Source organism: Dichotomopilus funicola (genome assembly GCF_033296635.1).
Source record: "Dichotomopilus funicola strain CBS 141.50 unplaced genomic scaffold C8A04scaffold_60, whole genome shotgun sequence".
NCBI classification, from domain to species: Eukaryota; Fungi; Ascomycota; class Sordariomycetes; order Sordariales; family Chaetomiaceae; genus Dichotomopilus; species Dichotomopilus funicola.
The window spans coordinates 1-27221 of NW_026944081.1; the positions used below are offsets into that span (position 1 = coordinate 1).

General features: G+C 53.9%; 9 protein-coding genes across 9 annotated transcripts; 2 read left to right on the forward strand and 7 right to left on the reverse strand.

Annotated features, from left to right (window-relative positions):
• Nucleotides 1-23: 23 nt before the first annotated feature.
• C8A04DRAFT_31059 (uncharacterized protein) lies at nucleotides 24-1538 on the reverse strand (the record flags this gene model as incomplete). Its single annotated transcript, XM_062781622.1, has 3 exons — nucleotides 24-54; nucleotides 143-1224; nucleotides 1333-1538. Coding segments are annotated over 3 exons (1319 nt in total), but the record flags the coding sequence as incomplete, so codon positions are not given.
• A 1526-nt stretch (nucleotides 1539-3064) lies between these two features.
• C8A04DRAFT_14187 (uncharacterized protein) lies at nucleotides 3065-3475 on the reverse strand (the record flags this gene model as incomplete). The annotated part of the gene is made up of 1 exon (XM_062777998.1): nucleotides 3065-3475. One exon carries the CDS (start codon nucleotides 3473-3475, stop codon nucleotides 3065-3067), a length of 411 nt encoding a protein of 136 aa, XP_062634679.1.
• Nucleotides 3476-6787: 3312 nt separating this feature from the next.
• On the reverse strand, nucleotides 6788-9163 carry C8A04DRAFT_31061 (ankyrin repeat-containing domain protein; the record flags this gene model as incomplete). Its single annotated transcript, XM_062781623.1, has 2 exons — nucleotides 6788-7511; nucleotides 9141-9163. 2 exons carry the CDS (start codon nucleotides 9161-9163, stop codon nucleotides 6788-6790), a joined length of 747 nt encoding a protein of 248 aa, XP_062634680.1.
• A 719-nt stretch (nucleotides 9164-9882) lies between these two features.
• On the reverse strand, nucleotides 9883-10755 carry C8A04DRAFT_39155 (uncharacterized protein; the record flags this gene model as incomplete). Its single annotated transcript, XM_062784479.1, has 1 exon — nucleotides 9883-10755. The coding sequence occupies one exon, from the start codon at nucleotides 10753-10755 to the stop codon at nucleotides 9883-9885; it is 873 nt and encodes a 290-aa protein (XP_062634681.1).
• A 1502-nt stretch (nucleotides 10756-12257) lies between these two features.
• Nucleotides 12258-13595, reverse strand: C8A04DRAFT_31063 (uncharacterized protein; the record flags this gene model as incomplete). Its single annotated transcript, XM_062781624.1, has 2 exons — nucleotides 12258-13328; nucleotides 13398-13595. The coding sequence occupies 2 exons, from the start codon at nucleotides 13593-13595 to the stop codon at nucleotides 12258-12260; spliced, it is 1269 nt and encodes a 422-aa protein (XP_062634682.1).
• A 1312-nt stretch (nucleotides 13596-14907) lies between these two features.
• On the reverse strand, nucleotides 14908-19802 carry C8A04DRAFT_39157 (uncharacterized protein; the record flags this gene model as incomplete). The annotated part of the gene is made up of 12 exons (XM_062784480.1): nucleotides 14908-14928; nucleotides 15065-15853; nucleotides 15884-16221; nucleotides 16351-16843; nucleotides 17012-17230; nucleotides 17348-17630; nucleotides 17730-17747; nucleotides 17784-17857; nucleotides 17888-18166; nucleotides 18209-18232; nucleotides 18263-19701; nucleotides 19754-19802. 12 exons carry the CDS (start codon nucleotides 19800-19802, stop codon nucleotides 14908-14910), a joined length of 4026 nt encoding a protein of 1341 aa, XP_062634683.1.
• An 847-nt stretch (nucleotides 19803-20649) lies between these two features.
• C8A04DRAFT_31065 (Fructosamine kinase-domain-containing protein) lies at nucleotides 20650-21987 on the forward strand (the record flags this gene model as incomplete). The annotated part of the gene is made up of 3 exons (XM_062781625.1): nucleotides 20650-20878; nucleotides 20965-21083; nucleotides 21157-21987. 3 exons carry the CDS (start codon nucleotides 20650-20652, stop codon nucleotides 21985-21987), a joined length of 1179 nt encoding a protein of 392 aa, XP_062634684.1.
• Nucleotides 21988-24236: 2249 nt separating this feature from the next.
• Nucleotides 24237-24755, forward strand: C8A04DRAFT_39159 (uncharacterized protein; the record flags this gene model as incomplete). The annotated part of the gene is made up of 1 exon (XM_062784481.1): nucleotides 24237-24755. The coding sequence occupies one exon, from the start codon at nucleotides 24237-24239 to the stop codon at nucleotides 24753-24755; it is 519 nt and encodes a 172-aa protein (XP_062634685.1).
• A 151-nt stretch (nucleotides 24756-24906) lies between these two features.
• Nucleotides 24907-26633, reverse strand: C8A04DRAFT_39160 (uncharacterized protein; the record flags this gene model as incomplete). Its single annotated transcript, XM_062784482.1, has 3 exons — nucleotides 24907-25232; nucleotides 25288-26160; nucleotides 26237-26633. The coding sequence occupies 3 exons, from the start codon at nucleotides 26631-26633 to the stop codon at nucleotides 24907-24909; spliced, it is 1596 nt and encodes a 531-aa protein (XP_062634686.1).
• Nucleotides 26634-27221: the final 588 nt, after the last annotated feature.

A 27221-nucleotide genomic window follows, 5' to 3' on the forward strand; every position in this document is an offset into this window, starting at 1 on the left:
CCCTCCCCTTCTCCAGCCCCCGCCGCACCTCCTCCCCCTCCTCCCCTCTCCCCCCTACAATCCTCAGTATGCAACCCCAGTCCCTGCGCAACCCTACACGCCAAACCCACCGCATTCCAACACCGATTCGGAAACGGCGTACTCTGCAACAACAGCGCCATCAACAGCAAACTCTGCACCACGCCCACATTGTGCATGTCGATAAAATCCAACCCCACAAACGCCTTGGCACGGTTGAAGAAGGTCTCGATGGCGGCTGCTTTGTCGGGCAGACTGAGGTCGGAGAACTGCGCGCCGAGGGCGAAGATGGTGTTCAGCGCGCAGTGGAAGACGATGGTGTGGGCGTCGGCGCCGGGGGTGCTGCCGAGGCCGAGGCCCGGGAGGGGGGTGTTGCTTGGGTTTGGGGGTTGGTGGTGTTGTTGGTTTTGGTGGGGGTTGGAGGGTTTGTGTTGTTGTTGTTGTTCGTGGGCTGGTCGCCAGAGGGTTTCGTAGGCGTGGAGGAAGGTCGGTTTGTCGAAGAGGGGGTACAGCCAGTAGACACGCTCCCAGAAGCGACTGAGCAAGTGGTCGGCTAGGTTACGTGGGGGCAGTGCGAACTTGTCGACTTGGGCGAATTGGGTGAAGGTATGCGGCTCGGAGCGGGCGAACGGAGCCAGGAAAGGTTGAGGTCCGTTGGAGAGGGTTCCATTCCCGGCGGCTGTGGACGTTGTACCGGTGCCTGTGCTGGCATTCCGTGGCCGGTGCGGCTTGACAGAGGTGTACGCTTCCTTCATAAACGATGCTGCTGATGAGCTCCCATAAAACTCGTTGGCTGCGTCAAAAGTCTGCGGCACGTCGTGCTCGGCGGTCACTGTCCCCATGGCCGTGACGCTGGCCGTCGACTCCGTCACGTCAAACCGCTCCCGTTCCGGCGACGCGACGACGGGGATGGGCGGCGGCCGGAGGGTGGTATTGGGGGAGGAGGAGGTGTGGTGGTGGTGGTGGGTTTGGACTGGGGGACTGGGGATGGTGAGGCTGGGGTCTGTTGGTCGACGGGGGCCGAGACCGGGGCCGGGACCGGGACCGGGAACTGCGCCGGGAAGCACGGGGGAGAGTGGAGACGGGCCCGGCCCGGGGATTTCCCCCTCGCTGCCGTCTCCGGAGTCCAGCGGGGGGATCGGGATGCCGTGGTCGGTGCATGTTTTTTCCAGTCGGCGGATCCGGTCATGCAACACCTTGATGTATCTAGTCCACAACCCAGTCAGCACTAAGCCACCGGAATCAAGCCGCCATGCCCTGGATAACTTGGATATTACTACTGCAGTGAAACAAGAAAAAGACAGAACAACTCACGCCTCGCTACTCGCCGTCCTCGCATTCTCCAGCGTATACACACAATGATGCATCGGCAACGACCGCCGCTGGCAAGTGGAGCAGATCGGCTTGGCCCCGTCGCATCGCGACTTGCGCTCGCGGCACGGCTCACACGCCAGCGGGATCTTCCTCCGCTTGCGCTGTTCCACTGCCCGCTCGCTCGATGCGCGTGCTGCAGACGCCATCACTTCATTGATGGTGTTTTACTCCGTACACAGTACACAGCTTACACAGCAGTCTCGGTCTCCGTTAGCTGTCAGGCATCGGAATCGAGCCGACAACAGGGCCTGGAGTGAGTCCGAAACTTGCAGGCGGGTCCTCTGCTTGGCTGTGTCAGATAGTGGTGTGTGTGTGACTGTGTGGTGGGTGGATGTGAGACGGAACAGTAGCGAAACAGAGAAAACAAAAGTGAAATTGGTGAGCTAGGGAGGCATGATCGGAAATGAGCCTCGTTTTGGGGTCGCAAATGGAATTCAGGCTACGGCACCCGCGCACTGCGAGGCCGCGTGTCGGGTTCGGCTTTGGAGATTCGTCGGCATCGACGGATGTTGGAGGTCGGAATGGTTCCGAACGGATCGGCGAGGTTCCGAGGAAGCGACAGGGATTGTGTTTTGCCACTTTTTTTCGCATCCCTGACGGGGGATGTTTTGGCTCGATCTGGGTTCTCTGTTCTTTGCCAAGCCAATCGAAATGCCGAATGCGCGAGGTTGGAACCGAGGGTTGAGGGAAGACGGTGCATTGTAGGAATGTTTTTTGAGAGGGTTTGGAATGAACATGAAGGCGGTGATTGTGCACGAAAGTGAGAACGAATTGGGACTATGATCACAGTCTGGCAGTCAACTTCAGGTCTTTAAATCTTATGAAAATGGCATGAGGTCACATGTAATGAATGCTTTGCTCAACACAGTGTAGCCTAAGTTGTAAAGGGCAGGGAACCTCACGTTGTTGAGATTGAATGATAGAAATGCGGTTCAATTATCAGTGTAGTCAAATTAGAGTCATGAGAAGTCTCATATCTCACTGAGCACAAATGACACGTGACTAACGCTGGCAATAAGTGTCAAAAGATGACCGGTTGTAAGACGCTTATCTGAACCGTTACCTCAAGCTCGTGTTGGTTGTCGTTAGACCGTTAACTACATAGGATGTCGAAGATAAGATTACAACGGACTTAGTTTCTTCTGTTCCTTAAACCATTTTTGGAAACCGGACAATCGGTACTAAAGACTCCTCGTAAAACTTAACTCTGTTTTGTTTACACAATCTAGAAAACGGGCAACTGGAAAATTAATCGGGCAATCGGCACCGAAAACTTTCCGTGAAACATGTCCGTGTTTTATTTACAAAATCTAGAAATCGGACAATCAGGAAAACGAACAATTCGCACCGAAAGTTTTCCGTCAAAGTTATATTTGTTTTGTTTTCAAATCCTGAAAACCGGGCAATTGGCACCAAGGAGTTTTAAACTTAAATTTTGAAAAACGGACGATTGGCACACAAGATTTTGCATGAAACTTAGCAATGTATTAATTAAGCCTTTCTTTGCTCCTCCTCTAATCTGCCCCCTAAAATCTCCGCTATAAAGCAATGCTAATAGCAACCGGCCTTAACTTTTGAACCCCGAATTACCTAAAACAGTAACTAACTCATCGCCCCAAAAAGAGACTCATCGCAGCAACCAAACCCCCTATCTTACCACCGCCAAACCCACCTAAGCCTTACTAATCCACAAATAAACCGTCTTCAACTCCCCCTCCACCCGTTCCACCCACCCCATATCCTTCACCGTCCGTCCCATCATCACCCCATCATCCCCCTTGACATGTTCCTTCCACCCCCACACCCCGCCTCCCTGCGGATACACCTCCCACATCTGATTCATCCCCGCCTCCGGGTTATCCGCCCCAAACCCAGCCAACAACTCGGCCATCGTCACGCTAGAGGGCACTTTCGCGGCGTGGAAAGGGATGTCGGTGTAGGAACCGGGTGTGAGGGTCCACGGCTGGGCAGAGCATTTGAGCACGATGATTTTGGCGTGCTCGGCCGGGAAGAAGTAGTTGAAGCCTGGTTCGGCGCCGGATCCGCCGGTGGAATTGATGTGGTTGGCGGCTGGGAAGTCCATGGTGTCGTCGTTGCCGAGGGGCAGGTCGGGGAGGTCTGGGAGGTAGTAGTTGTTGAGGTCGGCGGCGCTGTAGAGTTGGGCCGCTGCGGCTGCTGCGGCTAGGTTGGCTGCTGTTGTGGTGTTGTTTGCCGCGATGGTATAAGGAGGTGGAGCGGCGGCTGCCGCTAGGAAGAGCGGGTTGTAGTAGTACAACGGGTTCAGAGGGTTGGCCAGGCCGGCCAGTGGCATAGCGGGCATAGTGGGCATGCCATAGTTGAGGTAGGATGGTTGTGGCATGGCGGTGACAGTGCCAGGGGGCGGCAGGCCGAAGTCTAAGGGGGCCATGCCGGTGTAGTTGAATGCTGCCAAGGGGGGTGCGGGACCAGCGTCACGGCCAAAGTTGGGGTTGCTACCGGTGGGAAAGTTCATTTCAAAAATCGTGACCGGGGGTGTAGCGGTATAGATTGGGTCGAAACAGTGCTTGGTAATCTCTGTGTGTATGTGCGGCTGACGATTGTAAAGTCTCGGCAGACAGGCGCTTGAGATTGTATGCTGGTGGATTTGACTTGGTTGTGAAGAGGCTGTTGTGTGAACTTGAAGCTGGTGTGTGAGTGAGGAAGGATTAGGGGGTTGAGAGGTGGGTGGGAAGCGGCCTATATATACTTCTCGGCGCTGTGTTCAGATGGCAGCTAGGAAGGGGCCTGCTAAGGGCTGCTCGGGGCGAACACTGTGAAAACGCCTTCTGCCACGTCATCACCGGGGCCGCTTTATTACCATCTCGGACGATGAGACCGATCCGATGTAGTGGTGAAAGCGGGGGTGGCACGAGGGTAGAACATGAGGCCGTTTCGCGACGTGTCCTTGTAGTTGAGAACGGATAATTACGTACTTCGCTTTATACCGTCTTGGGCATGTGGCATTCTGTCAATGCGAGATCGCCGATTCGCTGGAAGCAAAGCTTTTCCGGGACGCCGGCTTCGTGGTGGGAAGAGATGATATATCACATCGCTTTATTCTCCCCACACGTGGACTAGCCCTGACGTCAGAAGCTGATGGCTCTGCCATGCCCCTGAGATCCCTCTATGCCATTGGCCATAGGCTACCCAAGAGATTGGATGTTCGCTCTCCCATGACCCCTGAATCGCTTTGTATCACCCAGACGTGGACTACAGTAGTTTTTAGATTGGTAGAAGGCATTCCCAGGATGCGTAGAATCACGTCACTCTCCTTGTATGTAGGCTAGACCTAAGCTTGAGAAACGTGGCCTTGCTATGATTCTTGAAAGCGCTTTGTTTACACCGCACCTCGACCACTCGAAATCGATGGTGCGGCTCTGCCATGATAGTACCACTGCTTTGTTACACTGCACGTGGGCTAGGCCTGAGATTCGGAGCCGATAGATTTCCATGACTCCTAAAATCGCTTTGTCTACACCACATGTGGGCTACGTGGTATCAGACGGTGACGTGTCTCCTATGATAACTGCAACCGCTTTGTTCGTAGAATATGGCGGGCTAAATCTAAGACCTAGAGCTATGATTGGGAGAGGAGGCTTTCCCATGATTCTTGAAACCGCTTTGTTTACACCACACGTGGACTACTTGGAATCGGACGGTGACGTCTCTATCATGATGACTGACACTGCTTTGTTTACGGCAAACGCGGATTATCTTCGAGATCGGAAGCTGACGACTTCCCTAAAACTCGTGGGGCTGCTTTGTAGACACCACGCGTGGGCTAACCCTAAGATGTAGAGCTATGATTGGGAGGCGAGGCTTTTCCATGGCGCCTTAAATCACTTTGTCTACATCACACGTGGACTACCTAGACTTAGACGGTGACGACTCTGCCATGACAGCTGCAGCCGCTGTGTTGAACCCAACCACGAATTATCCTCGAGATCGGAACCCAAGGGCTTCCCCATAACCCTCGAAAGCGCTTTGTAGATACCAGGCGTGGAACACTTGAAATCGGATGGTGGAGAGGTCCTGTGTGGCTTAAGACCACTTTGTTTAGAACACAGAGACGTAGCATTGGTATCGGGGTCTGATGACTCGCCTCTGGCATCTGGCATCGCTTTGTAACCACTGTCTGTAAACGGTCCTTAAGATTGGACGCTTACGCGTTACAGTAACTCCTGAGATTGCTTTGTTTACAACACGAAGACCTATCATGGAGATAGAAACTGCGTCACTCACCGATGGCACCTGAAATTTCTTTGTAACCACTGTATGTAAATGGTGCTCAATATCGGAGGCTGACGCGTTACTAGGACTTCTCAGATCGCTTTGTGTACGTACCATACCAATCAGAGTCAGAACCGAAAGATAAGGACTTTGCCACGGAATCTAGGTTTTCTTTGTTCCCCTACCCGTAAGCTAAACTCAACATCAGAAGCTGACGACTCTCCTGACGACGCTGTCTAGAGTTGAGATTGAGATTGACATATTGCACGACCTTGGTGTAGAGAAGACTCGGGAAGACAACACCTTGTATAAGCGCACGACGGGAACAACAAATTGTTCGACACCGTTTCCGGGCGGAGCATCGGTATCATTAGCTATGAAGTAGACAATGTTGACAGCAAGCTTTTCCGGTCCGGCTTCCCACTGAGCATTGATCTCATTAGTCGCTATCTCGGCGACCTGCTGCCGGCGGCTTTTAGCTCAGACTGGAACGGAAAGGCGGACAACGCCCGTCTTGAAGAGAAATTTCTGCCGTTCACAATTCACCAACCTTGATACGAAATTCAGTGTCAAAGCTGTGGAATGTAGTTGTGTGAACCGCCGGAATGCAAGGAACAGGCGTTGGAATGTTGACGCAGGAACCCCTGATTTGAGCTGAATTCGGAACCTGGAAACAGTGCCATTGGGCAATGAACCGGAGTGGTTCCGAACAAAGGTCCTTGAATGCTAGAAAACTGTCGTTTTATTCGGCCTCGGATATCAGGGGCAGAGCGAGCGCAAGCTTGTTGTTCGCTTGTTCTCGACTTGGGCGGTCTTGCATCTCGAGTGGCCCATTGTCAAGGGAATGACGTTGCAGGTTTACTCAGACGACAACACAATTTCATTTTCATTGTTACCTCTTGATCAGCGTGGGATATCTGTTGATACGCAGCCTATTTTAATGCAACAACCTGCATTTGTTCCTGGGCTGAGAGAACGTATGAGACCTTGCCACTATGTCAAAGATGGGAGTCTCCGAAGTAGTCGTCGTGTTCTCGTATTTACACTGTGCCTTTCCCAGCGAGTCTCGACGAGTCACCCCAACCTTGCTCTCGCTGAATGACCCTCACACTGTGTCCTTAACAATCAACGTCTCAAAGATTACCCCCTAATCCCCAACATCCTGCCCCACCAACCTAACCGCCGCCCCCGTCTTCACTCCCACCTCCCCCTCTCTCCTGGCCAACTTCCTCCTCTCCACCTCCCCTACCAACGTCTTCAAATACACCTCCGCCTGCACCGTGGCACTATACGCCTCCGCCGTCCAACTCCACGCATTCGTGCGTCCCGCATCGGCCCCAGCAGCCAACAACGTCCGCAACACCAGCAAATTCCCATTACTACTCGCAAAATGCAGCGCCGTGTTCCCATCCGCATCCGCCTGCGCCAGCGCGGCCCCCGCACCACCGGGGGCGTAGGTGAGTAAAATCTGCACTGCTGTGTCGTGCCCGTGCAGGCTGGCTTCCATGATGGCGTCGCGGCCGCGGATGTCCTGGCGCAGGATGCAGCGCGGGTTGTGCTCGCTGAGGAAGTGGACTACTTCGGTGTGGCCCGCGGCGGCGGCGAGCATGAGCGCGGTTTGGTGCTCGTCGTTGAGGGCTGGGCTGGGGCTGGACCTGTCGATGGTGTCGGATTCGTGGCCGAGGTCGACTAGTAAGCGGCAGATGGCGAGGTGGCCGAGGGAGGCGGCTAGGTGGAGGTTGGAGTTGGCGTTGCCGGTGAGGGAGAGGTCTGGGTTGTGCAGGAGGTGGGGGTGGGAGGTGAGGATGCGCTGGGCGAGGGAGGGGTCGTTGGCGTGGATGGCGCGCCGGAGGCGGATTGAGGGGTCGATCCTGGATGGTGTTAGTGCTGCATGGTTTTGTGAAGGTGAAAATCGATTACGGAGATGATGTTTGTCACGTTGTCATCCGACAATCTCATGGGAATAACATGGCGGTTACTTACATGGCTGCGGGGTTGGAGAGTGCAGTGGACAGCGTCACATTCGATTGAAGGTTGGCGTTGGACGCCAACGAGAGAAATATCAACCAAGCAGTTTCATTGTTGCGGCGCAGGTGATGTTGAAGGGAAGGGGCCACGAAGGGTCACGACGTGGATGGTGGGGCTTAGACGCGTGGAGCCCCGCAGTGGTTGCCGCGCGGCAGGAACCGTTGCACAGTGTAAGAACGGAGCAGAAGGCTTCCTAATTGGGCAATGCCATTGGACTTGCCTTCCCAACAACCATCAAAGGACCGAAACGTGGAAAGTGTTGCATTGATTAGCGGGAGCCGGGCCTGATTTATAGAATCAGCATTGTTTCTGATCTTTGAGATAATGACGGTCCGTCTTGATCCTTTGCCACTCATTTTGGTTGCTGTGGAAAGATGGAACTTGAAAGAATACTTCGGCAGATTGTTTCCGGCCCCCATGAGGCGTGGACAAAGGGACCGCCAACACAACGACCGCTACGCGCTGTTGGTCACAAGGAGACCGCCATGGAGGACAGGCCCGCCCGGTTCAGCTCAGACCTACCCCCGAGCCCGCGATCCGGATGACCTTTGTTCCAATGACAAGAGAAGCTCCTCGGGATAGTTAATGAACAAGTTGTTCAACAACGACCTCTTACAAAACTTCATTCAAAGCGGCGCGGCAGCACGACAAAGGATGCTCGATAGTGAAATGCTCGAGTAACACGGTAAGATCCCCGTCTGACTTTCTTAAAACACCCATCTGACCTTGGCCATTCTTCCTCGCAGGGGGACGCCTCTTGTTCGAGTACAGTTCGTGCCGGAACAGCACATTATTGAGCATCATGTGTTGCATCAAAAACTCTCCTGCCTCAGGCCTGGAATCGTCTGGGAAGAACACCAGTTCCAGGACCTCGCCAGTGCCCCTGAGGCTTCCGATGCGGCCCCGGCATCCGATCTCCGGAAGGAATGTCGCCCCAGCAAAGCCATGTACGCCTGACGAGCAGCCTTTTCCCACCGTCCGATCTCAAGGAGGCTGGAACAAACTTCCGGCCGAGCTGCACATTATGATTTACGACCGGATCTGGACACCACGGGACCTAACTTTGAAAAGCCGAACACTGTTCGACCCAGAACCAGACTGCGAACCACCATGTGACACCAACAGTCACTTTTGCAGCTCCCAAACGCCTCTTCGAGACAAAGACTGCATTGTCTTTGTACGCGAAAAACACGGTTTCCCCCTCGATCCTCTCGTTACACTACAGATCAACTATGAAAGCCGGGAGTACACCTTGCACCGTTACAAGGTGCTTCTCAAAGGGGAGTGTGGCCACGTACAATATTTCAACCCCAACTTGGATACACTCCATGTCAACCTGGACTACCACGCGCTGGAGCGCCCGAGCTGGCTCACCAGCGCCCCCCACCGACCGATAATTTCCACCATCACACAACTGGTGCTGAACGGAACACAGTTTACCAGCTGCACATGGGAGATGGTGCGGGACGTACTGACCGCGCAAGACTCGACTCATGGCGGCCAAGCCTGGGCAGATTATTTCCCCAATGTGAAGCGGATCGGGATGTCCTTTTTTATGCCAGGGACGACGTGGCACCACTTGTCAATATGCAGAGAGCCCAACTGTGGAAAACCGCCAATCCAGAGACCCTGCGAGTTTGACCATCTGGGTGAATTACCGAAAGAGTGGCATGTTCATGTCCCAAGGGTACAGGATTTGCGCATAGTGCGCGCGGTACCGGTAGCGCCAGAGCCGGTTGAACCACCGGCCCCAACGGAATCGTCGTCGTCAAACGGTTTATCGTCGTCAAATGATTCCTCGTCGACCGTTACTCAGACCTGGACGATGGATACGCCGTACATCCCTGGCACGGTCTATATTTTGCCCTGGGCCGCGCGGGAAGCGATGTCGGGAGTGGGAAGCGTCTAGTAGTTTCATGACTGTACTGCGAGATGGTGGCTCCCCAGTCACTTAATGAAACATGGAACAAAGGCGCGGAATCAGATTCGAGGATTGTAACGGGAAGGCTTCTGGATGGTCATGTATATATGAGAATGATAAGAAGGAACCAAGTGCTGGCACGCTGCAGGATATCATGAGAAATTCGCGTCTTAATATTGAACTGAGCTGCTCTTATAACCCAACGCCAAGCTTGCTCTGGGTTAATACTCACTGACTAGCCAAAACCTTTATTCGTATGTAGTTATCCCAAAACACCCCAATCCAAATGATCCTCAAAGCGCCGCCACAACACCGACAACAGCAACCACCGCAGCAGCCGCAGCACCCACAAACCCAGTCTCCCTCGGCACACCACCAGTCGACGTACGCGTCGTCTCGCTCGCGCCATTCCCACCATCACTGCCGGTCCCCGCACTTCCGCTACCACCAGTCTCACTCGCACCACCCCCCGTCTCCGTCGCAGTCCCCGACCCGGACCTCGTCACACCCGTACTCCCCCCCGTAGTACTAACACCATCATCATCATCCCCATTAAAAACAGCCACATACCCCAGCACCGCCTTCGTACAACTCTCCCCATCACTGACCACCAACGCCTCGGCCGCCGCACTATATTCCCCTCCACAACTGCTCGCCAAACTATGCGCCGCCGGCGCAATGCTCGAGATCCACGCCGACGCCTTCGACTGGTGTGTCGACCAAGCCGAGCTGAGCGACGCCGGCGGGACGCGGGTGGCGGTGCGACTGGGATCGCACAGCGTGGTCAGCGAGTCGTCGAGGTGCTGGTGGGAAGTTGGGTTCAAGGTGATGGCGTCGCTGAGGTACCAGCGGGCGAGGTCGATGTTGGTTTCGCGAGGGGCGGTGTCGGCCAGGGAGGCGTATTTGGTGGCGCATTCGATGACTTTGGAGACGGTGGCCGGGATGTAGCTGTTGTTGTCGTCGCTGTTGTCGTTGTCGTTATCGCCGTCGTCGTCGTCGTTGTCGTTGTCGTTGTCGTCTAGCCAGCTGGGGTTGCGGGGGTGGATGAAACGGGGCGCAGCTGGGTGGAGGATGGGGGCGGGTGTGATGGCTGCCGGGTGGGGAGCTGGGTTGGCGAGGGATAGGGTGACGCCGGCGAGGGCGGTGAGGAGGGCCGTGGTGTGCATCGTGATGGTGGTGATGTCACCGGTGTGTGGGTGTGAGTGTGAGAATGAGGTTGGCCCGGCTTATGAGTGTGGAAGAGAAACGACACACAAAACCCGGGTGGAATTGATGAGAAACGCAGAAAAGAGAAACAAAAAGAGCAAAAATCCTCACAGCTTCAACCGGCCAACACGTCGGCTTTCATAGTTATCGCGTCAGGACCTGGCGAGCCTGGTGAGGTGGCATGGACGTGTAATTTCCGCAGATCCCACGCGGAAGAACGGCCCAATCCGCGCGCTGCTTGCACCCCGCGATGGTGCTAATTTTACAGGCGCAAACAACCCAAGGGAGCGCTGGCAACAGGGGGGCAGTGCTTAAAAAAAAGAGTCCAGATCGGGCCAACGAAATGACACGGCAAACAGCAGGCATGACCCGCACAAGGCTCGGGAATACCGGCACGTTCGTTCCCTTGACAGTTGAATTGCCGCCCAAAACCGAGACATGGAAATGTAATGACTTCGTCCACGGCCAACTGCGTCGGTCACTCCGAAACATTCGTCCCCAAGAACATCGTAGACAGCGACAACGATCACAATCCAACTGCGAGATCCAACACCTCTAAAACAGCACCATCAAATTCCGACCACTTACTGTGTTACACGACACGTAATGGATTCAAACCCGCATGGCAGCTGAACATAAGCCCAGTCGCGAAGCCCCTTTTTGATTGACATATACGTCAGCACTCAAAGATCATCCCGTCTGTTACCGTCTTCAATTATCACAAGGTGTAGAAAAATGGGTTGACCCGGGAAATGCTTTTCAAGAGACCTTTTCAAGGGCGACTGCGTGTCTTAACTCCAAGGTCTGCATTTCATAGTAAGACATTGCTTACTATGGCAGGTTATTTATAACCATTCACCGTCACTGATCGGCGATGTGACATATGTGGGATCCTGACGCCAAAAGTTGCGACTTCAACCCCGCGACGGTTGACTGCAGTCTGCACAAGGGAGGCGGATCTGGTTGAGGGTTAGGGTTAGGCTCGAGGTGGAACTAACCGCTCAAGCACTGTTTGCACACATCTGTCACTGCAAATCCCCATTTCCGCGAATTTGCAGGCGCTCAGAGGTCTCCGTTGGCGGCGACGTGACCACAAACATGGTCGCCCTGGTTCGCTCGCTGGAGAGTGGAAGATTGAGGACTGTTTGAGGTTCACCGTTCCGTTGGATCCGAGTCGGATGACGGGGTGTAGATGGAGTTTTGCGGATGGGATACACCTTTCCTTGTGTCAGAGAGGCCGAAAAATAAGGGACTTGGCTTTCGGGGCCTTGGTTTGCTTGTTTGTTTCGAGAGATTTCCGTTGCGGCAGTTGAAGTTCGTTGTTATTGAGTACGCAGAGCCATCACGACACGATGCGACTTTCAACAGTGGGAATTGGGCAAGGTATCAAGATCATGACCTTTCTCTGTGTTACCAGATAACAGAATGCCACCAGCCCAAACTCCATAAGACCAAACAAACCCTAAAGCGCCTGCCCCGGCCCCGGCCTAGGATTCCTCAACCCCTTTTCCGAATCCCCCGACGGCCAAGCATCAGCCGAGTGAGCCGACCGTGCCTCCAACTCCGTCATAGGAATCGACACCTCATCAAACCCCTTATTCGGGTTCCTCCCCACCGCCAAATCACTATTCCCATGCGACTCCAACCTCTCAAAGTTCCCCTCTCCAACCATCGCACTCGTCGCCGTCCTTCCCGTCCCATTCCCCCTCCCTGTACCCCATCCCCTCGACATCCGATACTGACCCTCTCCACTCGACGGCATCCTCCTCGTCATCGGAATCCCCATCGCCCCCAAACACCTCTGCAACCACCCCTTCATCGCAGGCACACACGCCGCCAACACCCCCAACAACTGCTCCAGCACCGTAAACGTACTAATCGCGATCCCCTGCGCTAACACATCCATCACCTCCCCCTCGCCGTCCGAAGATGACGACCCCAAATCCCTTCCAATCACCCAGTTCTGCACCAACACCGTCTTCATCACACTAAAAACACTCGCCACCAACCCCATCCCCATCAACACACACACCAACACCCTCTCCCGCAACGGCCGCTGCAAAGTCCACAAAAACGCCACCGCCGGCGCCACAGACAACAACACATCCGTCGCAATATTAATCGAACTCCCCGTATTCGACACGGCCTTCATCGTCCCTGGCGCTACACACCCCCCACCTCCTCCCCCATTACCCCCTTCCCCGTCGCCGGCGGCGAAATTCGGATCCCACGCCGCCTCCAACGGCCGACACGCCAGAGCAAGCACAAACAGGGTATTCCCCACGCCGTAGAGTGTTTGAAGCGTGATGGTGGCCCAGAGGAAGACGCGCCAGAGGACGGGGGAGGCGGTGCGTTGGAAGATGCGGAGTAAGGTGAGGGCGATGGAGAGTTTGGTGCAGGTCATGGCGAGACCCCAGACGGCGATGGCGAGCCAGGCATTGCGGGCGATGGTGAGGGCATCGGGGAAGGGCAGGAGGCCGGGGGAGGAGGTACCTGAGGGGAGGAGGAGGGCGTAGTCTGTTATTGTGAGGGCCTGGGCGGTGTTAGTTGGTTAGTTGGGGGTGTTTGTGGGTGTGATACTGGAAAAAAAGAATGGACTTACGAAACCGGCGGTGATAAAGTAATCGTCGAGGCCGACGTGCCATGTTGGGCGTACCCGGTGGTAGATGCGGGTGGAAAACGCGACAAGACACAAAACGAGGAGGACGGTGTTGGCCCCGATGTAAACACGGGTGAGAAAGGCGGCTCGGTCGGAAATCGGCACGCCGATAGGCGGGCTTCCCGGATCTGGCCCAGCCATCGGCTCGGGATATTATTAGTATTAAGTAGCGATGTTAATAATATGACTGAGTCGTACAAGATGACGGCAAGCCGCAAAGAAGGCAGACAAAAATGATAAAGATGGAAGAAGCCAAGTCGAACGCGCGCGAGGGTATATCCCCCGTTAATTATAAAAATAACACTTCCCGTCCCAGCTGCTATCCTCCCTCTCTCTCTCGAGTCTTCCCCCCAGCAGCCGTTTCAAAGTCCCTTGCACTCCCCCCCGGTCTTTGACCTTTTGACAGAATTACCAACGATCTTTTTCCGTTAGTCGAGTGCGACGTAGGTTAAAAGCTTGCAGCTCCAGCCCGCCTCGGCGCTGCCGCTGCTTTGACATTTAATTACCACCGTCTCGTCTCGAGTCTGATCCCCCGGCTGAAAGGGGCGGACGGTAACCGGTTCCGGGCCCGGCCCTAACCAAACGGGAGAGGGCGGGATGGAAAAGGCGTGACCGCACAGACTTTAGGGACCTTCACCTCAACGCCACAGGGGTGTATTGGCGAGCACGGTTCCCCTGTACCCCGCTTTCCTATTCCGTGCAGAGTTTAGCGAAGCCTTCGAGAAACGGAATGTAAGCGATCGGGGGAAAAAGTTATTGGGAAATGAGGAGCGATCGCGGCTGAGATCCTCAGCGAGGTGGAGTATAGCGCAAGTGCCGACTGCTTTTTTTCGTTGACCCAAATTTCCCCTTCCCCAGATCGGCGGCTGGGATCGATCGGATGAACGAAGTTTGACACGCCGATCTTTGGGGTTCTGTCGCCAAAACAGGGTCGTTCGACGAAGCTCGTTGTGATTGTGTCATGGAGCCGGTCGTCTTCATGCCAAATGATGGATGGCGGCCCGAGCGACGGTACCGATATTGTGGCTGCGCCTATTCTGTCGGCCTGCCGAGAGCTCGAGGCTCAAGCCCAACACGTGCCTGCTAGGGTATCATTCAATCCTGGGCCGAAAGGGACCGGTGAGGCGCATCGGCAACAATTGTATTGACAAGCCACCGACCGGTAGAAAAGTGTATTTTTCTTTTAACGAAAATGAACAAAGAATATAGCCAAAAAGCTCACTGCCCACCTCCCCCATAGAGATTTAGTGGAACAGCTACGAACAACCCAGATGGACTTTTCTTTAGGTACCTACATGCCCCCTCCCTGAGTTGAACTCGCAGGAGACAAAAACCTAACTCGTACGAAAATACCGTCTTGAATTCAGGTCACAGCTGAGTTGTCTCTCAAGAATTAAAGATATTCCAAGATAATCATGCTTAATTCATTAATTGACTATCTCTGCCCCAAGGCTTAAGCGATCCGTACAACTGTCTATCATTACTCCATCTCTAACCGTCTATTCACCATCTTCCAACTTTCCTTGCAGAACTGCAATCTCACCCTTCCGAGGACACAACAAGGTCCCATCTCGCAATATGCGGCAAAGCCGCAAGTCCTCCGTCGTAACCCAGTCATGAGGGATAAAAAAGTGGCGTGTTATCGTCGCTGCGTCCTTTGTAGAGAGCAATCCGGGATCTCCTAGAAAGTGAGACAACAAGCTGGTACACACCCAAAGCTGGCGGTCGAGAAACAAAAACCGTCCGTCTGGCAGAATGCCGAGAGGATGTGCGGCGGCTTCGGATACAGTTGGTGAAATGGGCTGTGGTTGGATTGCGGTTGGTGGCAAGGAGTCCGAGTGGGTTGGTGTTTCGGCGTACATCGATGTTGTAGGCAGAATGGCGAAACCGTAATATCGGCGGTTCTGGCGTACGGTTGACGTCCGAAGGAGTAGATGGTGAGGGGAGTGACTGTCAAGAATGGCATCTAGGACTGTTGGAGAATCCGCACTGTCGGTCACTGCGTCAGGCACAGTGCCGGCCAAGCCCAATGGAATTTGATCTTTTGGCTCAAGGTCGTCCCAAGAATGTGTCGTGGCCAAGGAGGCCGAGAGGCGTAAAAGGCGGTCCGGTCGCGAGGGGTGTTGCTGCCATTTCGTGGGTTCTTCGGCACTTGGAGATTGACACTCCGCCACAACTCTTCTGTCTGGTATGCTCAAAATTTGGCACATCTTGACCCCGCAAATCAGGAGCCGAGAACCACTCTTGTCAAACAAAAGCTGGGTGGTTCGACCGCGTTGAGTCGATGCCTGCTTCTCCGCATACAAAATCTCTGTCGAGACGGCCCGGTCGTCTTCGTACTCCAAACGGACGCTCAGAACGACAACGCCACCGTCTAAGACCGAGTAAGCCAGTCGATCCTGTGTGTCGTCCCAGCAAAGGTGTTCTACTCTTCTTCTGGGCATGGCCTTGTCAACCTCTTGTTTTCGGTTGCTGACCGAATCAAAAATGTTAATGGAGCCGTCGTCGTTTGCGTGAGCAATGAGTAATCCGGCAAGAGTACGCCCACAGTCGATTGAAGTGCTGGCTGGGCGGCTTTCAACCTGACTCTCCGAGGCCGGGAGGGAAATTGGTGTCCTGGGAATGTCCACCGTATCAGACCAAAAGTCAGCGACAATGCTGTCCACGTCGGTAGTTTGTTCCTCCTCGGCGCCGGCTATTCGCAACAGACAATTCGGTTCCCAGATGTGGCAGTAAGCGCCACGTAAGTCGTATAGTCGGAGGCCATCTGGTGCGAATGCAATTTAATTGATGCGGTCTTCAGATTTGAGCTTGTAGAGAAGGGACATTGAGCCAAAGTCGTATATTTTCAAGGACCCTTCAACATCGGTTATGACGAATACCCGGCCATCGGGACTGCAAGATATCCCATTGGGGACAGCACCCGTGTCATCCTTGATCTCGCTGTACTCATCGGTGGCGTAATTCCATTTGTAGACCCTCCCGCAGATCCCGATGACTTCTGTTCCCGACGGATGCCAGACTACTTTGTTGTTCCCTGTGTCTGAGTTCATAAGACCTTGGCCGCGTTTGGTCTTGTAGTTGAATTGTGCTATCATCCTGGGGGGATCCACGGTCCATATCGAAAGGGGGGCCGAGGGGTAAGCCATAGCCATTTGAGCACAGTTCGCGTCAAATGCCACGCAAGACGGTGAACAGAACATTTCTGGCTCTTGAAGCAATGCCGGGCTCATCTGCACCCATGCAGCGGATGGTGCCACCTCTTCCGGGAAAAGCTGATAAACCCTCCTAGAATCGGAAACCATAGCGAGACTGTCGTCATCCCGAAACTTGAGCTCAATAGCTCGTTCCTGATTCGGATTCGAAACTGACGCTAACAACGACCAATCCTTAACTTTCCATAGCAATGTTTTGGAGACTGCATATGCCGCCATGAGCCCGCCAGAGTGGCTGAAAGCGAGCGCCCAAATACGTTCGTCTAAGCAAAAGCTTTTCTGTTCCTCGAGAACACCAGTGTCCCAGATGTTGATGGTCCCCCTGCGTTCATCGCTAGCCACCGCGAGGTGTAATTTGGAGGTGGCCAAGCGTAGGGCGCGTCCAGAACCCCCGGACACGCGGGCAATGCAGTCGTTCCATTCCTCATTTGAGATCCCGGAAACGGACAAGGTGGAGATTGGATTCTTGGAAAAGCTTTGATGAATAATCGAGGACGTCGGGCTAAGTGCGGGAATGTAATGATAGATGGCCGTTGGGGACTTTGAAAGAGGTCGGCCGAACTTTGGTGGAAGTTTCATCAGGTCCACTGCCCAAGTATCGAGGATGGAGATATGGGTCCGTCGATCCAACATGGGAAATTCTTTGTCATCTGCTTTTCTGCGTTTGCTTAGGTACACAGAAAGTCTCCTGGAGATGCCAAAAAGCTCCGAGAGTTGGCCAGTCATAGCGAGATATTGAATCCAAGCAAGCGGGTACGGGCCACTGAAGAATTTGACCAACGAGTCAAGAACGTCATCGGCCTCTGGGGAGCAATGCTCGAGATGCGTTGCCCATGAGGTAGCGGCATATGACACAAACCGAGGAATGTTGGACATCTTGAGCTTACGTCTCAGGCCCATATCGCAAAGCGTTGCCATACATCTCCTAAATAGTTCGTGGTTTCCGCTTTCCGCATCTAATCTGAACGGGAGGCGTTTTGTTCGCCACAAATATTCTCGGGCGGAGTGATGGACCAATGCTAATTGTCCTTGGGCATTGACGACGACTAATTGCCCGCACACTTGGTAAACGGCGTGGCTGATGTGTAGCATGGAACCGAATTGCTTGGGGTACAGCTCAACAAGGTCTTGCACCAAAATCGGGGTTCTGGCATACATAGCCCATATCAGGAGAATCTCAGAAAGCTCCTTGTCGATCTCGCGTCTTAGATTCAGGACCACGTCTGTCATACGATCGTATAATCCCCACATGCCGTCTGGCGTTGATTCGAGGACTTGTCGGATGCCGTCTTCATTGAGACATCGTACCACCCGTTTTGTGACCGAGGTAGCCCAGAGAAAGTTCCCTTGAGATCTTGACGTGATCTCGTCGATGGCTTTCGACTTGAACTCCTCTCCAGATGGCATGTTGTCGATCACTTTTGCCACCATTTGGCGAACATCGGCTTGAGTATCGGGCAATCTCATCTCCACGACTTCAATTGCCTGTCTGGCTAACTGAAATGCGTGACTGATGACGGCTAGTGGCCGGCTAAAGACTAGAATCCGGAGACGGCTGGTGAACTCCGAAACACGAGACAGGAGTTCAACGACATTTCCTGCCGATCCGGACTCATCAAGACCGTCAAGCACCCAATACACAGGTTTTGTTGTCTTGATCTTCGCAAACACCTTCACCACCAACCTCTCCCACACCGTCGAAGCGTCTGCATTGGAGAGCCTGACTCCTGCTTTTCCGAGCTCCGCTAAAGCGCTGCGATAATCGGGCACTTGGAGGGCAGTTTGGTACACAATGGACCGCACCATGTGGCTGACCGACTGTTTCGTTCGCTCTCCATGCTTGAAGAAGTAATAAGAGCAATCTTCACCCATTTCGAGAAGGCGTTCGATTGCAAAGGAACACATAATCGACTTCCCGCCACCCGGTTGGGCGTTCAACCACAGAATCTGGCTTGCGTCGGACTTTAGCCAGGCCACCACTTCCTCGCTCGTGAAAAAGCCTTCACAGGTCCCTTGTGTTCGTATTGAGCGGGCGCGGAGAAGATCCTCCTCCGAAATTCCCGTAACCCCCAACAGATGACCCAAATGCTCAAGATCGGGCTTTAAAGTTTCATCCTTCCGCAAAGAGACAGATTCCGCGATGCTGCGAATAGCCCCCATAACCGAGATATAGTTTGAGTCTCTGCGGCTGGTAAACTTACAGACATTATGATGATCTGCGTTGAGGGGGACTGGCGTCTCATTGTGGTACCCCAAGACGGCGGTCCGTTTGTCAATGATCATACGTGAAAGCAGGCCCCTGGAAGCGGCCAACGTCTCGTAAAATGAGAAGATCTGCAACGTGGAAGCGTGGTGGCGGAACAAGTCGCTCAGGTCGTCAATTGTTGGGCTTCCTCTGGTCAACTCCATAGCATAATCCATGGGCGAGTGGCCCAAAACAGAGTGGAATAAATGCCGGCTCCGAGGCTCAGCTCGGTTTCCTCGATGGGGAGTCGCGAGAAAGAGCACTCCCCTGATCATAGAGACCAAGTCTGCAAATTCATCTGTCTCGTAACCTTGAACGAGGGCCTTTTTGAACACCAGGCCACCCATCGAGTGAGCGACGATGATGATCGGGACCTGACCGAGCCGCTCAGTGGTCGTTTCGCCATGTTTCATTTGATGCAGAAGGTCTCCAGCAAAATTCTTGATTGAGAGGGATGAGGTGTCCGTCTTAGACGAGAAGTGCGTCTTGTAGCCGAACGACAAGATTCGAGCCGTCGGTATGAGTTGAGGAAGCCATAACTTTGGCCAGAGTTTGTGGAGGTCTCCATCGCGGCACCAGGTTCGTAAACTTGAGCCCCCCAGTCCGTGGATGAAAAGAATGTCGACGGTCCGTTTGGATGGTTTGTGGAGGACCACCAGCCCGAGAGGGTCATCTGTTCGGTCCTGGGATTGTTGGTGGCTATGAGGGGAAAAGAGTTGAGAGTGAACGTCGGATACGGCCGAGGCAAGCCGTGCAAGTCCAGGTCTCTCCGTCGCTCGTTTCAACCCTTGATACAAGAGTGACGGCTTTTTTTGTGTGTCCTCTTCAGCCGGCTCTACCTGAATCCTGGGACAACTCGAAGAATTTTGTACGCCATCGCTGACACATGATGCATGTGGAGATGGGGATTCGTCAAACTCCTCGTTCAAGCCTGCGCCCTTGTGAGGCCGAAAGCGCTCCCACTATGAATTAATCCGAATGGAGCCACCGTCAGCAAAAAGAGAAAAGAAAGAAAAAAAAAGAAAAAGAAGAAAAGAAGAGAGAAAAGAAAGAAGAGAAAAAAAGAAGAGAAATCAGACGAAAGCCAGGGCAGTGGATGAAATGTAGAATGGAGATCATTAGGGCCACAAGGATCTTTTAGTAGGGGGTTCTGTCTCTTACCATACTATAGTGTTGGATTTGGTCAAAGTCTGAAGTGACGAAGCTTGGTTGAGGTGGTTGCGTGACGCGTCTTCAAAATCCCAAAGATGCACGGCCTAGTCGGCAAGTCCATGGTCTGGGATGAACCAAGGAGATTTCTAGCATGGCATCTCTGCGATCGCTCCGTGGTGCAACTCTGTCAGCTCCTGCATATCCCTGGCCAAGATAACCTGTCATTGTCGCCGTGTAACCGCCCACATGTAGAAGCCCCACTCCCCCACCTCCATCCAGAATCACATCTTCTCACCGGCCAGCTCGTAGCCTCGTCACGGTCGAAGATAAGGGACTTGACGCTTGACGTACCGTTCTCCAGGCGTGGTATTTATCTTTAGAGGTACCCTCCCCTCAAGTCGACAACAGAAATGAAGGCACCCTGAGCCCGTTTACCGAATTTGTGTTGCGCTCTTGGCCAACAGTGAACACTGAGAAACCTTGTGCCTGATATAGAGGCATTAACCCTTCGTTTTGCCTTGAATTGCTCGCAATTGGCTCCTTTATCACTGTATTTTGAGTCCTCTTGAAGCGCCCATTCATCATGGCGTCAATGTCTGCAGCACCAAGAACGCAAACAAGGGGTACTCCCAGAACTGACAAGGAGGACTCGTTGGGCAACATACAGGAGGCAATCGCAGAAGAAGTATTAGAAAACGCTGCGGAGGTACCACCAGATGCATCGTTGGACGTGCCAGGTCAACCCAATGGCCCCAATGCACCCTCGCTCCAGCTCGTCCTTTCGGCGGCATCTGATCCGGAAATAATCAAGTGTGAGCCACTGAGTTCCCGAATGAATTCCCAATTCCGACTCTGCTTCGGTTAGAATGGTCACTAAAGGAGGTACCCTAATGGTTAGTACTTCCCGATGGAAGCAAGGTTCTCCGCATTGAGCCATGTGGTGTTTCGAGTTGGGCATCCACCGCCCGGTTCGAAACTGAGACCGCCAACGGGCAACGGCAAGATTACTTCCTTAAGGTAAGCAAACACCTAGGATGTTCGGAGGCTGTGAACAAAGTAAGATCCTTACTCACAAATACGGGAAACGCAGATACTAGACACGCAAGACGCCTATGACCGCGTGTACGGCGAATACATGTCCATGGCTGAAATTCACAAGACTCTCGCCAGCATTGCTCCAAAGCCTTATGGCTACGGCAAGTGCCACAACCAAGTTAAAAAGGAGGAGGGCACAACAAGCAACGCGCACTTCTTCCTCTGCGACTTTCTACAACTCGACACTGGGATGCCCAATCCCGTCCGTCTTAGTCAAACGCTTGCAAAGCTCCACAGGATTAGCGAGTCACCGACAGGGAAGTTTGGATTCCACTGCACTACGTTCGATGGCAAATTGCCGCTTACGACAACGTGGGAGAGTAGTTGGACAGCATTCTTCACCAGACTCATCAAAGACGTGTATCGGCTCGACACAGAGGTGAACGGAGTCTGGCCGGAGTTCGACAGTCTCATGGAAATTACCGTCGAAAAGTTGATCCCCCGCCTCCTTGACCCTCTTACGGCTAATGGTAGGACCATTAAGCCGTCCCTGATCCATGGAGATCTCTGGGAGTCTAACATTGGAACTGATCGCCACACGGGCGAGATCTACATTTACGACGCGTGTGCCTATTACGCTCACCACGAAAAAGAGATCGCGATATGGAGGTGTGAGCATCACAAGTTGGATAAAGATGGCTACATTGAGGAATACCTCAAGAACCTTCCAGAAAGCGAACCCAAGGGGGAGTTCAAGGACAGAGGGCTCCTATACTCCGTTGAGACTCTGTTAATGAACTCGGCCCACTACCCCGGATCGGACACCCGAAAGAAGGCCTTCGACGAGCTGCAATGGCTCATCAACAAGTACCAGAAAGATTGGTAAACGGTACTGGCCGTGGGTTGATTAGCAGTTGGTGGGATTGAAAAGCTTTTATCTCAATTAGTGTTCCAACCCCTGAAGGCGACGGCTGCACCTGCTTGTTGACGCTCCCGTAGTTACCATTTATCGACTATTAAACACATGCATGTACGCCTCGCACATATTTTCACCCACCTCTGAACGTTCTGCCTTCCTGTTCCCTCCCCCGCCGCCCTTCTCCATCGCCCATTGGAGACAATGGCCCACTGGCCACAACAACCATTACGTCCATCATGAATAGAATCGACCCAAGCCCCTGATTAGCTAAACGTAAGGCAAACACCGGTCTTTAATAAAACCTCATATTTTACCCTACGCCAATGAGCATTGAATCCCAAAGCTCTCCAACGAGGGAAACGAAAGCGGTGCCACAAACTCAAATTCGTGTTTGGCTAGTGTGCAGAACGTGACGATGAAAGCCCTTTCCCCCTGAAGCACCAGGTCTATACCGTATTAGAGAAATCCAACCCCTTCGAAGACAACGAAGCACCGCCACGAATACTCCCGTCCCCATATCGCTAGTTGAGGTTGAATCAGATGAGTAAAGTTTGATAGGCCGATCTTCGGCCTGTGCCGAAATGGTATCATTTGACCATGCTCGTTGCATGTGTGTCAATCGTCGTCTTCATGCTAATAGGTGGTGGATGGCGGCCCGAGCAACGACACCCATATTTTTGCTGCATCTATTCCGTCGACCTGGTGAAGGGCCGCCCGTGCGCCAATTTTGCGCGGGGAGCTTAGAACAAACCGTGTGTCTAACTATCACGGTACGAAGGGCGGCCCTTTGCGGTGACAGGCGACGAGTCTCGTTTCATCATGTTCACCTGACTGGAAAAGCGGAAGCGGCAAGTTGGTAGCGACGAGAGAAACCAGAAAGGGAAGGACCGGGCGGGGTGGAATTGTTGGGTGTTGACTATCCATGCCCGCGTTTCCGGTTTACCCGTCCCTGGATCTTTCCAAATTCCGTCGCGGTCGGACGCCAGTCTCGATGTTTTGTCCAACACGATGAGTGAGTGTGTTTCATTCTTCATTCATTTTGAGCCGCGTTCGGAATAACCTTAACGTTCTTCGCAAGGTGGATGTTTCAACTCCCGCACCCGCGATAGCGCAGATGGCGCCATCTCAACGCTGCGATGGCGATGAGGCAGACCCGAATGACAATTGGCTTCAGCAGCTCTTAGAGGCCCCGCAAATGCCAAGTTGAGCCCTGAAAATAGGCCGGTCCCTGGCATAATCTCCCCACTGGGCGGCCCTCCCCGCAAAATACTGCCGTAAGCACCCAGCCAAAGCTAAAGTTTATCTCGACTTCACACCGTCAGCATCACCACTTTTGCCGGCTTAACTTTGTTGGTGTTTTTTGCCGTCCGCTTGCTTCTCAGTTTCCTCCCAAGCGCGCCTGCCCTCGTTTCCCGTGCTACCCCTCACCGACCACTGCAAGACGGCTCTCGGCGCCCAGGTTGACCCGCACGCCGGCCCCCGCTTCCAGGTTGTGCAGTGGAGAGTGGAGTGACTTGAAGCCAACCAGAAGCGCTGAAGAGTCGGAAAGCGCGTCAAACGAACAATTGGATTTCTCAGCATCCTGGGATCGCGATCCGTGAGACACCCAGCCCTATGGAATTTGTCAGCTTGCTGGCACCGTGGGAGATGCTGTGGCGCAGGTCTCTCCCCTTTGTTGCGGTTTCTCAACGAGCAGTGTCACCGAGTCGGATTTTGGTGTGAGACGCAGGGCATAAGTTGCTCCTGGATTATTAATCCAGCTGGTGTCGAGTTGATTTTGCGGCTGGGCTTACGGCCGGAGACATTTACAACGGTGATGGGGTCGAGTAACAATTCGGGATATTGAGAGACAAAGATCAGCCTCACCGGGATTGAGACCCTCCATGGTTGCACCGAGTAGTTATGCCGGACACGGGAGCAGTGCGAATGCCGTTGATGGCAACCTGCGATGACAAACAAGCTCAGGCGTGCGTGCCTTCCTCGTCTCATCGATCGGATGGATCCGAGCCAGAGCTGAAGATCACACGTACATGAGTCCCCACCACCCCCGCTTCTGGGGTGAAGCTTGAGGATATAAAAGAAGCCGCCCCAACGTCCTTCCAAGTCACAATTTCGCCACCATCTTCATCCAGCACTCACAAACACCTCCATCAACCTCGACTCTTCACCAACCTACATCACCAGTTTCACAGACTCACACCCACCCAACCACCAACATGTCTCTCTCCATCTACGACGCCACCATCGGCACCAGCACCCGGGCCGTGCTCACGCTACTCGACCTCGTCAAGCTGGCCCAGGCCCACCCCAAGGGCGAGGCCCTCGCCTCGGCCCGCCTGGCCGACGACATGCTCCCGTTCACCACCCAGATCATCATCGTCACCAACTTCGCCAAGAAGTACGTTGAGCGCCTCGCTCGCCGCGAGCTGCCCGTGTGGGAGGACAACGAGACGACGCTGGAGCAGTGCGTCGCCCGCATCGAGAAGACGCTCGATCTGCTCAAGACCGTGTCGCGCGAGGACGTCGAGGGCGCGGCGGTCAACGAGGTCAACATCAAGATGGGCAAGGCCGGCAACGCGGATGTCACGACGAAGCAGTATGTGCTGGATTATGCTTTCCCCAACATCTATTTCCACCTCACGACCGCGTACGATATTCTGCGCAAGGAGGGCCTGGAGCTTGGAAAGGCTGTGTACATCCAGCAGTTTGTTAGCGAGTGGAACTTTAAGCAGTAGGAGGCTGGGACGGGATTTGCATGCTGGGACGGATTCGGAAATTCGGACATGGAGGCATTTAATTAGATGGAAATGAAAATGGCAAAAGTTTGAATTCCGTACCGCATGTTCTCTTTGTGCGATTTGTCATGAAGCCTGCTTGGTGCAGCTCTTAAGAGAAACCCAGGATCTGGTTCGCCTCAGCAACCGCCGCCTTTCCATTAACTGTGTCGTTCTGGGTGACGGGAAGCTCTTCCAGCGCAAGTGTCTGGACACCGGCTGGGGTACAATGCTTTTGGACGTACTCGTCCGTCGCCCGGCCGATATGTCTCGACTCACCCTCACCTCCAGGAAAGTCTGGGCCTGGCGTTCCCCGTAAAAACGCGTCCCGCTGACGAGCGGCATACTCGGCATTTCCTTTGGTCGTGGGACAGACGGGGATGTACAAGACGCTGGAGTCGCCCGTCCCGTTGTGTTTTCGATCCACCGCGTGGATGGCTGTGTGGGTAAAGTCAGTATCCACTATGAACTCAGGGGCTGGTGATGAACCTACTGTCACAATGCCACACGACATAATCCCCCGGCCTCACCTCCGGCACATGCACCATCGTCCGCTCCAGCTCCAAATGCGGATGCAATCCTTCCGGAAACTCCTGGCCACACCCCGGCACCGCACCCTGCAAATCACTCGTCATCTTTTCACCACCTGTAAACTCCCAATTCTCCTCCTCCAAAAATCCCCCTTTTCCCCATCCCCTTTCACTCCCTTCACCCTCTGGCAACCCCCTCCTCGCCCTAAAAAAAGGCCTCAACAACGCATAAACAGCCGTCTCCTTGACCAACGGATTAACCAACAACGTCCCCCTCCCCGGCCCAGACTCGCTCATAGCCAACCACCCCTGAAACATCCTAAACATGCTACACGCGCCTAAACCATTATACAAATCCGTCACTGCGCTGGCCCGTGCTGTCGCGTTGAACGGGTCGTATCCACCGCCTTTGCGCTGACCATCTTGACCGGATTGAGATAGAGGGGCGTCCCATTCCCCACGAAAAACGGCGTCATACACTCCATGGCCACCAGACGGGAAGAGATGACGGTTCCCGTAACCGAATTCTTCCCACCTCTCAACGCTGCCGCCGTCTTGGTGTGGGCCGAGAGCGAAGTGGGCGTCGCCTGGTTGGCGGATGCGGAGGCGGTCTGCGTAGGCGAGGGAGGTGTGGAGGGAGACGGATTGGGATTTTGGGGTCCCCCCAGAGCTAGAGCTAGAGTTGGGTTTAGGGTTTGTGGTTGCTGTTGGGGAGGTGTGCCAGAAGTTGGTCATGAGGGCGCGTTGGACGGTGAGGAGGTTGGGGTGGGTGCGGGCGCGGGTTTGCGTGGGGGACCAGTAGAGTTCGAAGACTTGGGGGTTTTCTTGGGGAAATCCTATTATGGATCAGTCGGGTCAGTCAGCCATGGTTGTTTTTTTATCTTGTTTTGTTAGGATGTTAGTAAAGCTGACCTCGCGTTTGCGGATTTTGCCGCACATACTCCTCAACCTCAAATTTATACGCCCTCGCCTCATCTTCAGGAATCACCCCCCTAATGACCGCCACACCCCTCTTCTCAATCTCTCCTTTCGCCTTCTTCAAATCCTCGTCAAAGTGACTGAAGCGCACTTCGGGAATGATAGACGGCCCCATCCGCGCCACGAGATTATTTTCCTTCCGCAGCACCGCAAGCAGCCGCTTCCAGCTTGCCACGACGGCATCCTCGTGGCCTTGGACCAGTCGCAGTTTGAGTTCGCGGAAGCGGTTCGGTAGGGGTTGGGAGGGACGGCCGGAGAGTGAAGCGAAGGAGTCGGAGATATCGCCTTCTGCTTTTGGGAGGTTGCTGGGGGTGGCGTCAAGAGATGCCATGGAGGCCATCGATGAGGCGTGACGGGTGTACTTCGGGGTAAGGAGAGGGGTGGTGGCTTTTGAAGAGATTCCACGATGGGAATGACGAGTGAGCTGTGAGAGCATACTCGGAGAATATCAATCAAAGGAGAAACCTCACAAACTCAATCTTGTAGTTGCAACGGTTGGGAGATCTCGAGAGTTAATTCCTGCAGGTCGGAACGTGTGTAACGGAACGGGGAGTCCAGGCAGGAGGATCGGTACGCTTAAAACCTTCTCTGAGCCCCGAGATACTTTCAAAATCCCCAGACTTCCCCATCATAGCTGCGCTTTCCATGCCGAAATCCTAGCACTATCCTCGTCCGTGCTGGCGGAAATGCCAAATCGGGAAGTATACACACTAAGATCGACGTCATATCTTCGGGTTTGCTTCTGATGGGCAACGAGTTTCTGCCCTCGGCCCGACTAAGGTCGAGTGGGGAAAATCTACGCAGATGAAAACAGGGTGGATGCGAATCACAATTGGCGAAATAAGTTCCACGGTGAACTCTTGTCCTCATTGCATTACACCTCGGCAGGCGGTGCAATATCTTTACATTGATACGGATA